This window comes from Bubalus kerabau, chromosome X, assembly GCF_029407905.1.
Source record: "Bubalus kerabau isolate K-KA32 ecotype Philippines breed swamp buffalo chromosome X, PCC_UOA_SB_1v2, whole genome shotgun sequence".
Classification (NCBI taxonomy): Eukaryota; Metazoa; Chordata; class Mammalia; order Artiodactyla; family Bovidae; genus Bubalus; species Bubalus kerabau.
The window spans coordinates 130,649,000-130,664,644 of NC_073647.1; the positions used below are offsets into that span (position 1 = coordinate 130,649,000).

The 15,645-nt window shown below is 43.4% G+C and overlaps 1 protein-coding gene across 1 annotated transcript; it reads right to left on the reverse strand.

The window, feature by feature from the left end:
• Positions 1-2,320: 2,320 nt before the first annotated feature.
• On the reverse strand, positions 2,321-4,099 carry LOC129638776 (melanoma-associated antigen B4-like). The gene has a single exon (XM_055563437.1). The coding sequence runs from the start codon at positions 3,712-3,714 to the stop codon at positions 2,782-2,784; it is 933 nt and encodes a 310-aa protein (XP_055419412.1). The 5' UTR covers positions 3,715-4,099; the 3' UTR covers positions 2,321-2,781.
• Between the last annotated feature and the right edge of the window lie 11,546 nt (positions 4,100-15,645).

Here is a 15,645-nt window from a genome sequence, read left to right on the forward strand (position 1 = left end):
TAGTCCTGTTGGCTGTGAGTTGAGGGGCTTCCATATCCACACCCTGGGTCTTCACTTTGACTCTTCACCTTTCCTGGGGCTCTATTCTCTGCTGATCTGAGGCTGAGGGCTCTGCTGATTCCCAAAATCCCTACCTTCCCGGGACCTGAGTTGAAAGTGTTAACCACAGCAGCCCGGATTGTTCTGGACTTCATATACTTGCCAATAAGGACAAGTATATCTTTACAGGTTCCTACTATGGGGCTGCGTCTTTCATTCACCCTCATTCAGGTTAATCACTGTCATTTCTGAGAGATTGATCCTCTCTGCTCTACCAACCTCAGAACTCTGCACCAAGACCAAGTTTCTTAGGTCTCTGAGAAGCCTGAAGAATAAGCGAGGCCATGCTTAGCCCAACAGTTCTGAGATCCCCTGTGACTGAGAGCAGTTGGGAGTGCTGTTCCAGTGACCAACCTCCATATTCTGGGGTGTTGCTCTCCTCAGTCCTCCTACATGGGGCCCTCATCTTGCTTTCTGTGTCTTGGATTAAAGGCTTCTGGGGAAATTCCACATCTCTGCAAACACTTGAACTGTGTTTGCTCTGCAATGCTATGGAAAATGAAAGGGGCCCTGTCCCAGGAGTGATAGGAGATGGAGAAGCTACAGCCCAAGGCAGGAGTTCCAGGATAGGTGGTCATCCATCAGAGAAAAAAAGTACATAAATCTATCTCATCAGCCAGGTGAAGATTCTCATGTCATTTCTGTTCTGGTAGATTTACTTTCTACAGACAAGAGACTGTAAGCATGGTATGGAGAGCCCTTGGTCTTCAGAGCTTATCTAACATGGCCAATGCACATGCTAATACTGTCACCGAATAGTGTCTCTTTCATTTATCTATGAGTAATGAATAAGGGATATGCATTTCTGGTTAAATATATTTGGTATTCTTACTGCTCTGGCTACACATTCTGATCCAGGAGCTTGAGCAAAAGGACATTCTTTTTTTATCACCTAGGACAAATTTTGAAGTACTGAGAAAAACACTGAAATAAAAGTTACAGGGTGGGGACTTTCCTGGTGGTCCAGTGGCTAACACCTCAGGCGCCCGATGCAGGGAGCCCAGGTTCGATCCCTGGTCAGGGAAGTAGACCCCATGTGCTGCAACTAACATCTAGCACAGCCAAATAAATAAATAAGAAAAAGGACAAGTGAAAAGTGAAAGTGAAGTTGCTCAGTCATGTCCGACTCTTTGTGACCCCATGGGCTATAGCCTATCAGGCTCCTCTGTCCATCAGATTTTCCAGGCAAGAGTACTGGAGTGGGTTGCCATTTCCTTCTCCAGGGGATCTTCCCAACCCAGGGATCTAAATAGGGTCTCCTGCATTGCTGGCAGAGGCTTTTACCATCTGGACTTCCCTGGGCCATCAGGGAAGTCCAAAAGAGAGAATTACCATGTGAAAGTGAAAGTCACGTCCGACTCTTTGTGACCCCATGGACTGTACAGTCCATGGAGTCCATGGAATTCTCCAGGCCAGAATACTGGAGTGGGTAGCTTTTCCCTTCTCCAGGGGACCTTCCCAACCCAGGGATCGAACCCAGGTCTCCCGCATTGCAGGAGGATTCTTTACCAGCTGAGCCACAAGGGAAATGAAATATCAAATGTTAAAAGTACTTGTTTAAAAGACAAGACAAGGGTATGTCTCAGGGTGGGGGGAGAAGAACAGTATGTACGCTAGAGTAGTTTAGGGCAGGAGTCTAGTCCTAGGTCTGTCATTTACCAGCCTTAAGTATTTTGGCACAAAACCAAACTCTAACTCTATGAGCCTTGGGTTCTCCCCTGTGAAGTGAGTTTGATAAACCCTGCCTTGTCAGACTGGTGGAATATATGTATTTATCGAAAGCATCTGTCACAGAACCTGTCTCTATTGAGAAATTAGGGGCAATCCCAGTTATTACGATGATCTTGACCTCAGATGTTACATCAGCTGGGTTTCTTTTCTTTTTTTGCATCTATCAGATGTCAGAAACTATGCAGCGTTCTAACTGAAAGAAAAAAAAAAAATAACCCAACCTCCCCAATCAGCCAAAATTCTGCTTAGCAATGAAACCAAAGTAATATATTCTCTCCACCCGCTCTTTACCCTGCTTCTTTTTTGTTCTTCTTGAAGTAGAGAGTCTCTCAGCCTCTTCCATAGAATGACAGCTTCCCTGGAAACTATAAGTGAATGGGCAGAAACTGGGAGTTTCTTTGACTAAACATCGCCAATACAGGCATGAAAGACTTCTTAAAAGCAGATGCTCAATTAATGTTTGTGTAAAAGAAGAGCCACAAACAAATCATTTGCTTTAATTTATATTCTCAAACATTCTTGAAAACCATAAGCAGATCCAAGCATATATCTTTTATATTTACAAAAAGGGAGACTAAACAGAGTAAAGCAAACCAAAACTTGAAGAACTTTTGGCTATCTCTCTATGTATCTATGTTCTGAGCTTCTATTAGTGTGGTGTCTTTCACATTTCTAAGGATATTCTTATCCTAAAGTGATGTTATTCTCATCCGGGATCACAAAAGTGATATGAGGATTTCCAATATGCATTTCAAAAAACAAAATTGTTACTCATAAATCTGACAAACAGCAAACTGTGTGTGACCCATTTTACTCAAATACTTGTATCATGAACCTAAATAAAGTTTCTGTTGAAAAAAGAAAGAACTGAAAACTAGGGGGGGGAATCAACAGGAACACGGGTTGACAGGCCTTTCTGACCACAAAGTGAAGAACGGCCTTCCGACCACACTAGGGGCGAGATGAGTGGCTGGATACGGCCCTAGCGTGGGCACTGGCCGAGGCAGAAGGGCCAGCGCTGGCTGCAGTAGAAATGCCAGGCCTGGCTGAGGCAAGATACTGAGCCTGGGCTGCAGCAGAACGGCTATCCCAGACCGAGGCAGACATGCCTGCAGTAACCCAGGCTGACATGCCAGCCATGCCTGAAGCAGAAAAGTCAGCCATGCCCAGGGCAGAAGTGGCAGCCATGCCCGAGGCAGAAGTGGCAGCCATGACTGAGGCAGAAGTGCCAGCCATGACCGAGGCAGAAGTGTCAACCCTGGCTGCAGATCTGGTCCCGGTGCTCTTTACTTCCTGTCTGAAAGACTCCTCATATTGCGCCAGGAAGGCATCAGGGACCGTATCATTGACCTTGGCCAAAAACTCCATGACTTTATTCTTGTTGGTTTCTGTAAGCGCTTTAGGACCCCAGAAGAACTCATAGCGAGGGGGATTGCTGCCGGGCACCTGGCGGTACTCCAGGTACTCTTCCCGCACCAGATCTTCTGTGATGAGCTTCCTGGTGTCTCCAAAGATGAAGTGCCTTCTTCCATCATAGATGCCCAGAATATTCAGGAACTTCCAGATGTGCTCCTCAGAGATACGGGGGCCATTCAGGTAGATGAAACTCAGCAGAGGCATCATAAGACCATTCTTCGGCAGCCCCAAGTCACCTCTCATAGACTCACTGTCGCTGAGATCTAGGTTGCTCACCAGGGTATAGCAGTGACTGTTGGGTCTAACTTCCTTCAGCACCAGGCCAAACACAACCTCCATGTGCTCAGAGGCCCTGCTGAGGATCTCTGGGAATTGCTTCATGTACCTTCCACTGATTGCCTTCAGCATTTCAGACCTCTTAATGAGCTCCCTCATCTTATACTTACACAGCATGTGCTGCACCAACATCTGTGCCTTCTTGGTCAGAAGATCTGTGTGAGAGCTCGCCGCAGCAGCTGAAGCCTGGGAGGAATTTTCACCTCCCTGAACTTGGCCCTCGGCACCTACACCAGATCTCGAGCGTGCTGCGCCACCACCACCAGATCTTTTGGGTATAGCACCTGCAGCAGCACTGGTGGTGCCTTGGGCCCCCTGAGGCCCCTTGGGGGTGCCAGCAGCAGACGAGCTTGAGGGAGCACTCTTTGAATCAGGAGGGGAGGAGGAGGTGGTTTCTTCTCCCCGAGATGTGGTGGCCTGATCATGAAGACCCTGGGTCTCAGATCAGGCCTGGTGACGTTTCTCACGAGCACGGACCTTACTCTTCTGCCGACGGGGCATGATGGCTGTGGTCAGGGACCGCAGGCAGGATTCTGGGCCAATAGACAGGAGATTGGGGCACCTGGAGGATGGAGAATGAGGTGACATGAGCACCTTAAAACAGGGAGATTCTACCTTGGCCTAATCAAAGGCCACCTCTGCAGGTGTCCTTGAGGACACTGCCCTAGGAACCCACAAGCCTCCTGTTTTCCTGCTCAGCCTGTCCCCACAGAATCCCACAGAGGAAGAACAGAAGCCTTAAGACTTTTCCTCTGCATCCTCTCAGCCCTGCTTTGGATTTACTGACGTGACAGCAGGTCCCGGCAGTGGGGTCCTCTCAGCTCATCTTTCGTATTACCATGTCAAGTCCTGGCGGAGCCTGGGCACCCTTCTCTCTGCTATTCTGCTACAGACACTTTAGACCTCCACATGATCCAGAAGCAAGTGAAAGGATGCCTCAGTCCACCTCCCTCCAAGGGGATACCCAGTGCTGAGAGCTCAGTAGGGTTTTTTTCCATCCCGAGTTCACTGGGATCATCATTCAAGGTCCTTACCTTGGCTCCTTAAAACATCGGGCACCTTTTATACTGTGTGCTACTGTGAGTCCACTTTCAGGTCCTCACATTGACACCTGACAAATCCTGTAACTCTATTCTCTGTTTTATGAAGCTTCTTGTCTTACATGAAGGTCCTAGTCTCCTGAGAATTCCAAGTTGGAAGTCAGGATGATCCTCATGTGATCCTAGTCCATCAGGGCCTCTGAGAATAGACAGTGGGGATGCAACTTGAGTCCTTCTGATTCCTCTTGCTTAGCATCCTCACTACATCTACCACAGCCTGGGACTGCTCCTTCTACTGAGCTAAGATTCCTCTTCTTAGTCTTTGGGTCACCACTATTATCAGGGTTGATTGTCTCCTTAGTCCTCCTTCCTGGAGGTTCCCATATCAGCTTCTGTCCCTCGATCAAAGGCTTCTGGGGGAATGCATATTCCTACAAACAGTGAGCAGTTACCCTCTAGCAAATCTTGGAGAAAACGGGTCTCAGTCCCAAAAGTGATGTAAGATTAGGAAAATGCAGCAGAAATTAAGGAACTCAGGACAGATGTTATGATGTCAAAGAGATAGAGGGGATATATTCCTGCTCTTCAGCCAGATTTAGGGTGTGTGCTTAATCACTCAGTCATGTCCCACTCTTTGGGACCCCATGTACTGTAGCCTGCCAGGCTCCTCTGTCCATGCAGAATCTCCAGGCAAGAATACTGAAGTGTGTTACATGCCCTCCACCAGGGATTGTGCCCAACCCAGAGATCGAACCCAGGTCTCCCGCATTGCAGGCGCATTCTGTACCATCTGAGTCACCAGATTTAGGGTAGTTCTAAAATATTTACTCTCGACACCTCCCTGTTGCTCCAGTGGTTATGCGCTCCCAATGCAGGGGTCCTCGGTTTGATCCCTAGTCAGGTAACTTGATTCCACATGCCACAACTAAAAATCTCACATCCAACAACTAAGAGTTCTGGTGCCACAACTAAAATCTCACATTCCACAACCAAAGACCCTGCATGTGGCAACAAAGATTCCAAGTGTCACAACTAAGACCCAGAGCAGTCAAAAAATAAATAGAAATAATTTTTTTAATTAAAACAATAAAATATTTACATTCTACATAGAAGGATAGCGCCAGATAATCTTGAAAGCCCTCGATCACTTGAGGGTGTCTGAATTTGCACATGCAGGTGATCATATGCTACCTGAGCATTATCTCCTTCTCTCCTTTATTCACACCTCTTAATTATTTTGGTGTTTGTATTGCCTTGGCTATGTATTCCATCCCAGTGTTTTCATCACAGAGTCCTTTCCGTCACTCAAGATACATGTTGGAGTGCTAGAAGACAGTGAACTAACTGACTCATGAGCACCTCAGGCCGGGACAAGTGGAACGGTACATGCTCTGGACCAATTCAGACCAGCGCTCTAGTCTCAGCTCTGTCTCTTATCAGTTGTGAGGACTTGGGTCCATCCCCAAACTCGGGGAGCCTCAGGTGAAGTGGCTTTTGTAGGGCTAGTGGCATGTAGCTAAAGCACCTGGCACAGTGCCTGGACCACACTGAGACTTTACACAATATCTGTTTTTACTATGAGTATGATTATTTTCATCCTGGAGGATACCACCGACCCTGAAGAATCTTTTAAATCTAGGAGATGTCAGAGAATCTGTGGCATTCTCGGACATGAAACACCAAATCAGTCCAAAATGCTGTTTAGAAAGAATCTTTCATTTCCACCACTAGATCGTATTTTGAGTGTGGGGGTACTTTTTTAACTGAACGAAATTCAAAGAATCTAAATTTGATTCTGAGACTAATTCTGTCTTCCTTCCCGGCTGCTCTTTCATCTGTACAACTCCTAGAGACCTCCTTAGTGGTCCAGGGGTTAAGACTCTGCACCCCCAATGCAGGAGGCCTGGGTTCCACTGCTGATCAGGGAACTACGTCCCACATGCCACAGCTTTGTTGCAACTAATAGTTCACATGCCACGACTAAAGAGCCTATATACCACAACTGAATCATTCCTCATGCTGCAACTAAAGAACTCTCAGGCTGCAAGGAAGATCAAGGATCCTGCGTGTCAAAGTTAAGACCAAGCATAGCCAAATAAATAAGTAACTAAAATAAGCCCCTATCTTCATCTCTTTCACCATCACCTAAAAGAGACTCACCTCACAGACTTTGGTGGAATTATCAATGTAGCCAAAAACGCTGAATGGAATGCCCTTTCAATAAAATGAGCTCTGTTTCCACGACTCACAGCAAAGAGTGTCATCCCACTGGCTTCTGAGTTTCCGGTTTCATTCTACTATTACTTTTATGTCACAGAATCTCCTTGGAGATGATGTGCATGAAACATCTAGGTTGTGCACTGTGTTCACGGGCACTGGGGCAGGAGCACAGGGCACATTCCATTCCCTCCCCAGGGGGGATTTCTCTCTAGTCTACTCATGTTGCTGTTTAGTCACTTGGTCGTGTCTGACCCTTTACTACCCCATGGACTGAACAGATTGCTCTGTCCATGGCATTCTCCAGGCAAGAATACTGGATTGCGTAGCCATTTCCTCCTCCAGGGGCAGCTTCCTGACCCAGGGATTGAACCCATGTCTCCTGCATTGGTGGGCGAGTTCTTTACCACTGAGCCATCTGGGAAGCCCCATAATTCCAAAGCAATTGTTCAGGGTAGTTTTCCATTCCAGGCTTAAGTCTCTCAACTTTGAGACCCGCCATCTGAGGGTCTGACCCCTATTCAGTGTTTCCACAGCCTCCCTGGTGGGCTCGCCCTGTAGCCTAACTTAAAACTACCTTCCACTGCCAGACTTTTATTGTCCTAAAGTCTCCAAGTGCCTTGCCTCAGTGTATTTACACTAGACTCCTCATGAGGAAGCCCTCAATCCCCTCACCTCCTTACACCTCATTTTTATTAGGCCCCTAGATCTCAGTTCACCAGCTACTTTATATGAATGCTGCTCTTAGACTCTAGAATTCTATAAGAAGGGGTTGAGTTTATTTTTCTTAGCATCCCCAAAACCACCCAGAAGCCTTCCAAAGAGCAGATGCTAAATTGATATTTGAACAATTACAGTGCAAGTGTGCAAGAAAGCAATTTACTGGGATTTCACTTCTCCCACAGTCTTAAATAAGCGAAGCCAATCCAGGTAAATAAACTTCAATTTTACAAAGAAAGACTAAAGCAAATAAAACAAACGAAGAAGTGAATGCCTCTTAAGACTTTTTTCTGCATCTGATAATCACAGACTTCACTGTGGAAAAATTACCATTTTCACAAAAAAATCCATATTCCAATATCATGTTATCTTGTTCCAAGTGACAAGAAATGATTCAAGGATTTCAGTCTGTGCTATGCGATAACGAAATTTCTTATTTTTCGACTTGATAATATGCAGTACATGTGGGAGCTATGCCATTAGTATACTTGGACTTTGAAGCCAAACACATCTTTAATTAAAGGGAACAACATTTAAAAACAGAGAAAAGAAAAACTTCCAATTTGTGCATATTATATAGGAACACAAATACTTTATATGCTGAATTTCCATGAGCCCCACCGTGGCCCTCCGCTAGTGGGAAGATTGCCTGCTTTCTTGAAAAGCAATGTGAAGTATCTGCTCAGATTTCACTAGGGGTGGGAGGAAACTTGGACATGCTCCAGAAAGTGCACTGGCCCTGGCACCATAGGAGCCCTGGCTGCAGCTCTGGCTCTGGGTCTCTCTTCTTCAGCTCTCAAAGCCTCCTCATACCAGAATGGGAAGGCACTGGACTTGGTATCATCGACATTAGCCCCAAACTCCCACATTCTTTTATATATCTATATCTATCATGGAAGCACTTCATATTACTTTACAAAATTGTACTCATTCCTTTTTATAGCTTCATAGTACTCCACTCTGTGGATATATCATGTTCCCTCAATTAACGTGGGCACAGGCATTTACGTATTTTCATATGGTTGTGGATGTCTCTTCAGAGTTAATTTCTGAAAACACTGAATTACTGGCTCAAATGTAAAAGCACATTTAATTTTCTGACATTACCAAATTGTATTTACGCTCTAATCTCATTCTTAGACATGTAGCTCTCAACTAATGAGATCAGTATATTCTCTAACACTATATACAAAAGTAAACTGAAAAGGGATTAAAGACCTAGCTATAAGAGTGGAAACCATAAAACTCTTCTTAGAAGATAATATGTGCAGAACACCCTTTGACATAAATCATAACAACAGTTTTTTATATCTGTCTCCTAAAGCTAGGGAAATATAAGCAAATTAAAGTTAAAAGCTTTTGCACAGGAAAGGAAACCATCAACAATATGAAAAGCTAACCTACTACATGGGACAAAATATTTGCCAATGATGTAACCAATAAGGGGTTAATATCCAAAATATATAAACAGTTGATATAACAGTTTAAAAAAAAATCAAGAAAAAGACGGGCAGAAGACTTAAATACACAGTTTTCTAAAGAAGACATACAGCTGGTAAGAGGCACATGAAAAGATGTTCAACATCATTAATCATCATATGAATGCAAATTTAAACCACAATGAGGTATTATCTTATACCTATCAGAAGGGCTATCATCCAAAAGGAACAGAAGTAACAAATGTTGGTGAGCATGAGGACATGATCTGTACACTGTTGTTGGGAATGTCAATTGGTGCAGCCACCATGGATAACAGTAAGGAGGGTCCTGAAAATCTAAAAAGAGAACTAACACATGACCCAGCAATCTCACTCCCTGGTATATATCTGAAAAAAAAAAAAAAAAAAAAAAGAACCCACTAATTTGGATGGTCTCCGTCAGGTACTCGATGCTTGTCTGAGTCTAAGGGTTTCCACTGCTCGTCACCCCTTCCCTCCAGCCTCATCTACTCTCTGCCATGACCCCACCCCAGTCCAACCTCCCAGTTTATTAAGAAGCCACCTGTGACTGGCAGAGCCAGTGTGAGATGAAGAGATAGTCCTTCCCAGCCACCAGATAATCAGGAGTTTTGACTGGAATTTGAATACACACTGAGACAGTGAGGAGTCAGACAAAATGCACAGACTGTGGCGCTGAAATGGATTAATACTTGGAGATGTGGCCAGGGACCTTCCAGCACAATATTCTACAGGTCCAGTTGGGGATGATACATTTCATTGGCAAACCACAATTATGAAAAAGTGTGGCAGACCCTATTGAGGCAGTGTATTCTCTCTTACAATTCATTTCCCTAAAAACTACCTGTTCACACTACCTAAGGGTGCATTTGCAACAGAATTTATCATCCAGACATGAACACTAATGGCAACACTTGGTTTGCTACTCTAAGATCACTGTGGTCTCTTGCTTTCATGATTTCTAAAGTTCTTATATCCATTTGTTCACTGCTACATGATCCGAACCCAGATGATAGCCTCCCCAGTGGCATAGGTTGCATAGATCTATAAAACAGAAATAAGTACAAAAGAATTTTTCAGGAATGTACTCAGAAGTATGCCATGTGATGCTACCTTAAAGTCAGAATAACCTGCATTAAAGCTTGAAAAAACTTTCAGTTCAGTTCAGTCAGTCGTGTCCAACTCTTTGCGACCTCATGAATTGCAGCACGCCAGGCCTCCCTGTCCATCACCAACTCCCGCAGTTCACTCAGACTCACATCCATGCAGTCGGTGATGCCATCCAGCCATCTCACCCTCTGTCCTCCCCTTCTCCTCCTGCCCCCAATCCCTCCCAGCATCAGAGACTTTTCCAATGAATCAACTCTTCACATGAGGTGGCCAAAGTATTGGAGTTTCAGCTTTAGCATCACTCCTTCCAAAGAAATCCCAGGGCTGATCTCCTTCAGAATGGACTGGTTGGATCTCCTTGTAGTCCAAGGGACTCTCAAGAGTCTTCTCCAACAACACAGTTCAAAAGCATCAATTCTTTGGTGCTCAACTTACTTTTAAATTACTGCTAAAAATGAAAAAAAAAAAACCCACTAATTTGAAAAGATCCACACACACACAATGGAATATTACTCAGTCATAAAAAAGAATGAAGTTTTGCCATTTTCAAGAACATGGATTGATTGGAAGGCATTATGTTATCTGAAATATGTGAGAGAGAGGAAGACAAATGCTGTATAATTCCATTTATATGGAGAATTAAAAAATAAAACAGACTAGGGAGATGAAGCAGACGGACAGATACAGAGAACAAGCTAGTAGTGGTTACCAGGGGAGAGCGGCAAGGGGGAGGGTAAGGGCAGGGATAGAAGATTAAGAGGTGCAAACTCATATGTATAAAATAGATAAGCTACAAGGATATATTGCAAAACAAAGGGGATATAGCCAATATTTTATAACAACTATAAATGGAACATAACATTTACAAATTGTGAATCACTTTGCTGTGTCCCTGAAACATAAAATATTGTACATCAACTATGAAAATGAAGTGAAAGTGTTAGTTGCTCAGTCTTGTTCAACTCTTTTTGACCCTAAGGAGGGTAGCCCGCCAGGCTCCTCTATCGATGGAGTTCTCCAAGTAAGAATTACCCACTGGAGTGGGTAACCATTCCCTTCAACAGGGGATCTTCCTGACTAAGTGATCAAACCCAGGTCTCCTACATTGCAGGCAGATTCTTTGCCATCTGAGCCACCAGGGAAGCCCACAACAACTATAGTTTGCTTTAAAAACATATATATTCTCTCAGGAACTTTCACATATACAAGACAGTAGTATTAACTATGTGCTTCCCTGGTGGCTCAGTGGTAAAGAATCTTCCTGTTGATGCAGGAAATGCGGGTTCAATTCCTGGGTCGGGAAGATGCCCTGGAGGAGGACACGGCAACCCAATCCAGTATTCTTGCATGGAAAATTCCAAAGACAGAGGAGGCTGACAAGCTACAATTCATGGGGTTGCAGAGAGTAGGAAACCACTTGGCAACTTAACAACAGCAATGATTAACTACAGTTACCATGCTGTACATTATATCCCTGCTGCTGCTGCTGCTATGTCGCTTCAGTCGTGTCCGACTCTGTGCGACCCCATAGACGGCAGCACACCAGGCTCCCCTGTCCCTGGGATTCTCCAGGCAAGAACACTAGGGCTTCTTTATTTTGTAAGTGAACTTTGTGAATGTTTATGCCATTTGGTCATTTACACACATTTCATCCATCCTCCAATCCCCTTTTGTGGCAACCGCCAATCTGCAACATGATGGACCTAGAGAACATCATACTGACTGAAGTGACTCAGACAGAGAAGGAGAAATATTATATGACATATCTTAAATGTATAATTTTAAAAGAGATGATACAAATGAATTGAACTACAAAATAGAAAGACTTACAGTTTCAGAGAACAAATTTATGGTTGCCGCTGGGGAAGGATGTGGGACAGGGATAGTTAGGGGATTTCTGATGGACAGGTACACACTGCTATATTTAAAATGGATAAGCAACAAGGATGTACCGTGTAACACAGGGAACTCTGCTTAGTATTATGTGGCAGTATTGATGGAGGTTTGGGGGAGAGTGGATACGTGTATATGTATGGCTGAGTCCCTTCACTGTTCACCTGAAAACTGTCACAATATTGTTAATTTGCTATACCCCAACACAAAATAAAAAAGTTAAAATTTTACAAACACTGTGCCTCCAGTGCAAGGGCTGTGAATTCAAACCCTGCTTGGGGAATTAAGATCCCATGTGCCACATAGCAAACCAATCAACAAAATATCACCACAGAAAAAAGTGATGGGGATCCATGAAAGAAAAAATTGATAAGCTACATTTCATTCCCTTTAAATTTCTGCTCTATAAAACTACACCAAGAGAACAAGTAGATGAGCCATAATCTTGGAGAAAATTTTTGCAAAAAACATATCTGATGAAGGCTCTAATCCAAAATATACAAAGAACTCTTAATATTAATAAGAAGAAAACTAACATCTAATAAAAAATGGACAAAAGATAGGAATAGATACCTCACACTGGAAGATACAGAGATGGCAAACAAGCATATGGAAAGATGCTCCACATCATATACCATTAGGGAACTGCAAATTAAAAAAACAAGCAGATACCACGACATGCCTTTCAGAATGGCCAGCTTTCAAAGGACCGATAATACCAAATGCTGGTAAGGACGTGAATCAACAAGAACTCTCATTCCTCAGTGGTGGTGATGCAAAATGGTAGAGCCACTTTGGAAGACAGTTTGCAAATTTCTTAGTAAACTATACATATTCAACACTGCTGGTAGGAATATAAATTGGTACAGCCAATTTGCAGGGAAAACAGTATAGCAGTTCCTCAAAAAGTCAAAAATAAATCATAATACTTTCCGCAATTCCACTACTATACAAAGTAACTGAACTCAGGACCTCGAAGAGAGCTCTGCACTCCCATGTTCATTGCAGCACTACTCACAATGGCCAAGAAAGGGAAGCAGCCTAGGTGTCCAGTGACAGATGAATGGATAAAGAAGATGCAAAATATACATATAATGGAGCACCATTCAGCCTTAAAAAGAAACTAACCTCTCCAGTTATGACAACGTGCATAAACCTAGAAGACCTTCTGCTACAGTGAAATAAGCCAGACACAGAAGGACAAATACTGCATGTCATTTATATGAAGAATCTAAAATGGTCAAAGTCACAAAAACAGAGTAGAGTGGTGGTTGCCATGGTCTATGGGAGGGTGAATGTGATGGAATTGTAGACTTAAAAAACATTCACAGTCTATACATGAGACAGGGTGCTCAGGGTGGTGCACTGGGATGACCCTGAGATACGGGATGGGGAGGCAGGTGGGAGGGGGGCTCAGGAAAGGGAACAATGTACACCCATGGCTGATTCATGTCAATGTATGGCAAAAGCCACTACAATATTGTAAAGTAATTAGCCTCCAATTAAAATAAATAAATTAAAAGAAAAAATAAAAAACATTCACAGCCTAAAAGCTGACAGGTATGTTCTCTTTGGTACAAACGTTTAGGACTTCAACCCAGGAGGCAGCGTCTCGAGTAACCCTGAGAGAACTGCTCCAAAGAAGGGAGGGGAGGAGCCAGGTTACATAGAAGTTTTGCAACAAAGGGCAGGTAGTCTGAATATCAAAAGATTATGATAAATGAAGGAGAACCAGATAACCCTGGTTAAGGAATTTAGCCCTTTTCCATATATGGAAAGATGCAAGAATCGGGGCTCACTGAAATCATTCCTTTGATATGAACTTCACATATCTGGGGCCCGTATCCTGTATTTTTACATCCTGTGTTCCCTCAGGGTTCACCATCCGTGGTGGCTGCAACTGTCAATAACTGACAGTGTTTATTCACTGATACAGCAGGCAGTATTTCAATTCTCAGTATTAATCAAAAGTTACAAAGTTTAATTATACAAAATGAATAAGTTCTAGGGATCTACTACATAATATAGAGATTATAGTTAAGACTACTATATTGTACACTCTCTAAGAGGTTGTACACTCTCTAAGAGGTCAAATCTTACGGAAAGTGTTCTTATCACAAATACAAAACATAAAGGGTGAGATGGCATCTGTCAAAATGGCCGTCATCAAAAAGATTATAAACAATAAATGCTGGAGAGGGTGTGGAGAAAAGGGAACTCTCTTGCATTGTTGGTGGGAATGTAAATTGATACAGCCTCTATGGAGAAGAATATGAAGTTTCCTTAAAAATTTGGACTAAAACTACCACATGACTCAACCATCCCACTACTGAGCATAAACCCTTAGGAAACCATAACTGAATAAGACACATGTACTCCAATATTCATTGCCACACTATTTACAACAGATAGGCCACAGAAGCAACCTAGATGTCCATCGCCGAATGGACAAAGAAGCTCTGGTTTCTGTATACAATGAAGTATTACACAGCCATAAAAAGACCATATTTGAGTGAGTTCCAATGTAATGGGTGAACCTAGGGCCTATTATACAGAGTGAAGAAAGTCAGAAAGAGAAATATAAACATCGTATCCTGACACATATACATGGAATCTAGGAGACAGCATTGAAAATGTATTTGCTGGGCAGGATGGAGATGCAGACATAGAGGACAGACTTGGTGACACAGGGGTGGACGAGAGGGAGGGACAAACCGAGAGTAATACTGAAACATACACATTACCATATGGAACATCGACAGCCAATGGGGATTTGCTGTGTGATGCAGGGAGCCCAAACTGGTGCTCTGTGATAACCTAGACGGGTGGGAAGGAGTGGGAGGTGGGGGAATGTTCCAAGGGGAGGGGACATATGCATACCTATGGCCGAGTCATGTTGATGTATGGCAGAAACAACACAATATTGTAAAGCAACTAAACTCTGATAAAAAATAAACTTAAAAAAGGATGAGAGGGAAATTTTGGAGGTAATGGATATGTTTATGGCATAAACTGTGGTGGTCATTTCACAGGAGTAGACTTATCTCCAAACTCATCAATAAATAAATCAGAAAAATACTGGTTAGCAAGGAAAACTAGCATATCCCAGTTAAGAGTATGCCACTGAAGGTCACCATGAGGTAGACACCCTCAGTGGATGTAACACAAAGCTCCAAAATGTTTCAAGGGCCCCAAACTTACCTATCTCTCACTTGCCCTTTTTCATAAAGCACTCCCTCTTTCATTCATTTAACCACCCACAAGTGTCTATTCCTTCCCTATTGTTTGCCAAATTACAGTCAAGATAACTTGATTTCAATTATTATTATTTTTTAGTGGCGTGGGCTCTGGCTCCCCCATCGAGGGCAGAGTGCGCCAGTCTAGTGGCTTTAAGGCATCATCCCACCTCAGGGGAGTGCCACTCTGATTTCTGGGAAACTCCATAGCCACTCTGATTTCTGGGAAACTCCATAGACATAAGACAACTTGAATAAACCATCTAATCTCCACAGGGGTTTCCTGTACTGGAATAAGAGCACAGGACACATTCCATGCCAGTTTCACATGATGTCTCTCTGATTTACTCACAATCCCAAAGCACAGGGAGATTCAGAAAATATTGCAGG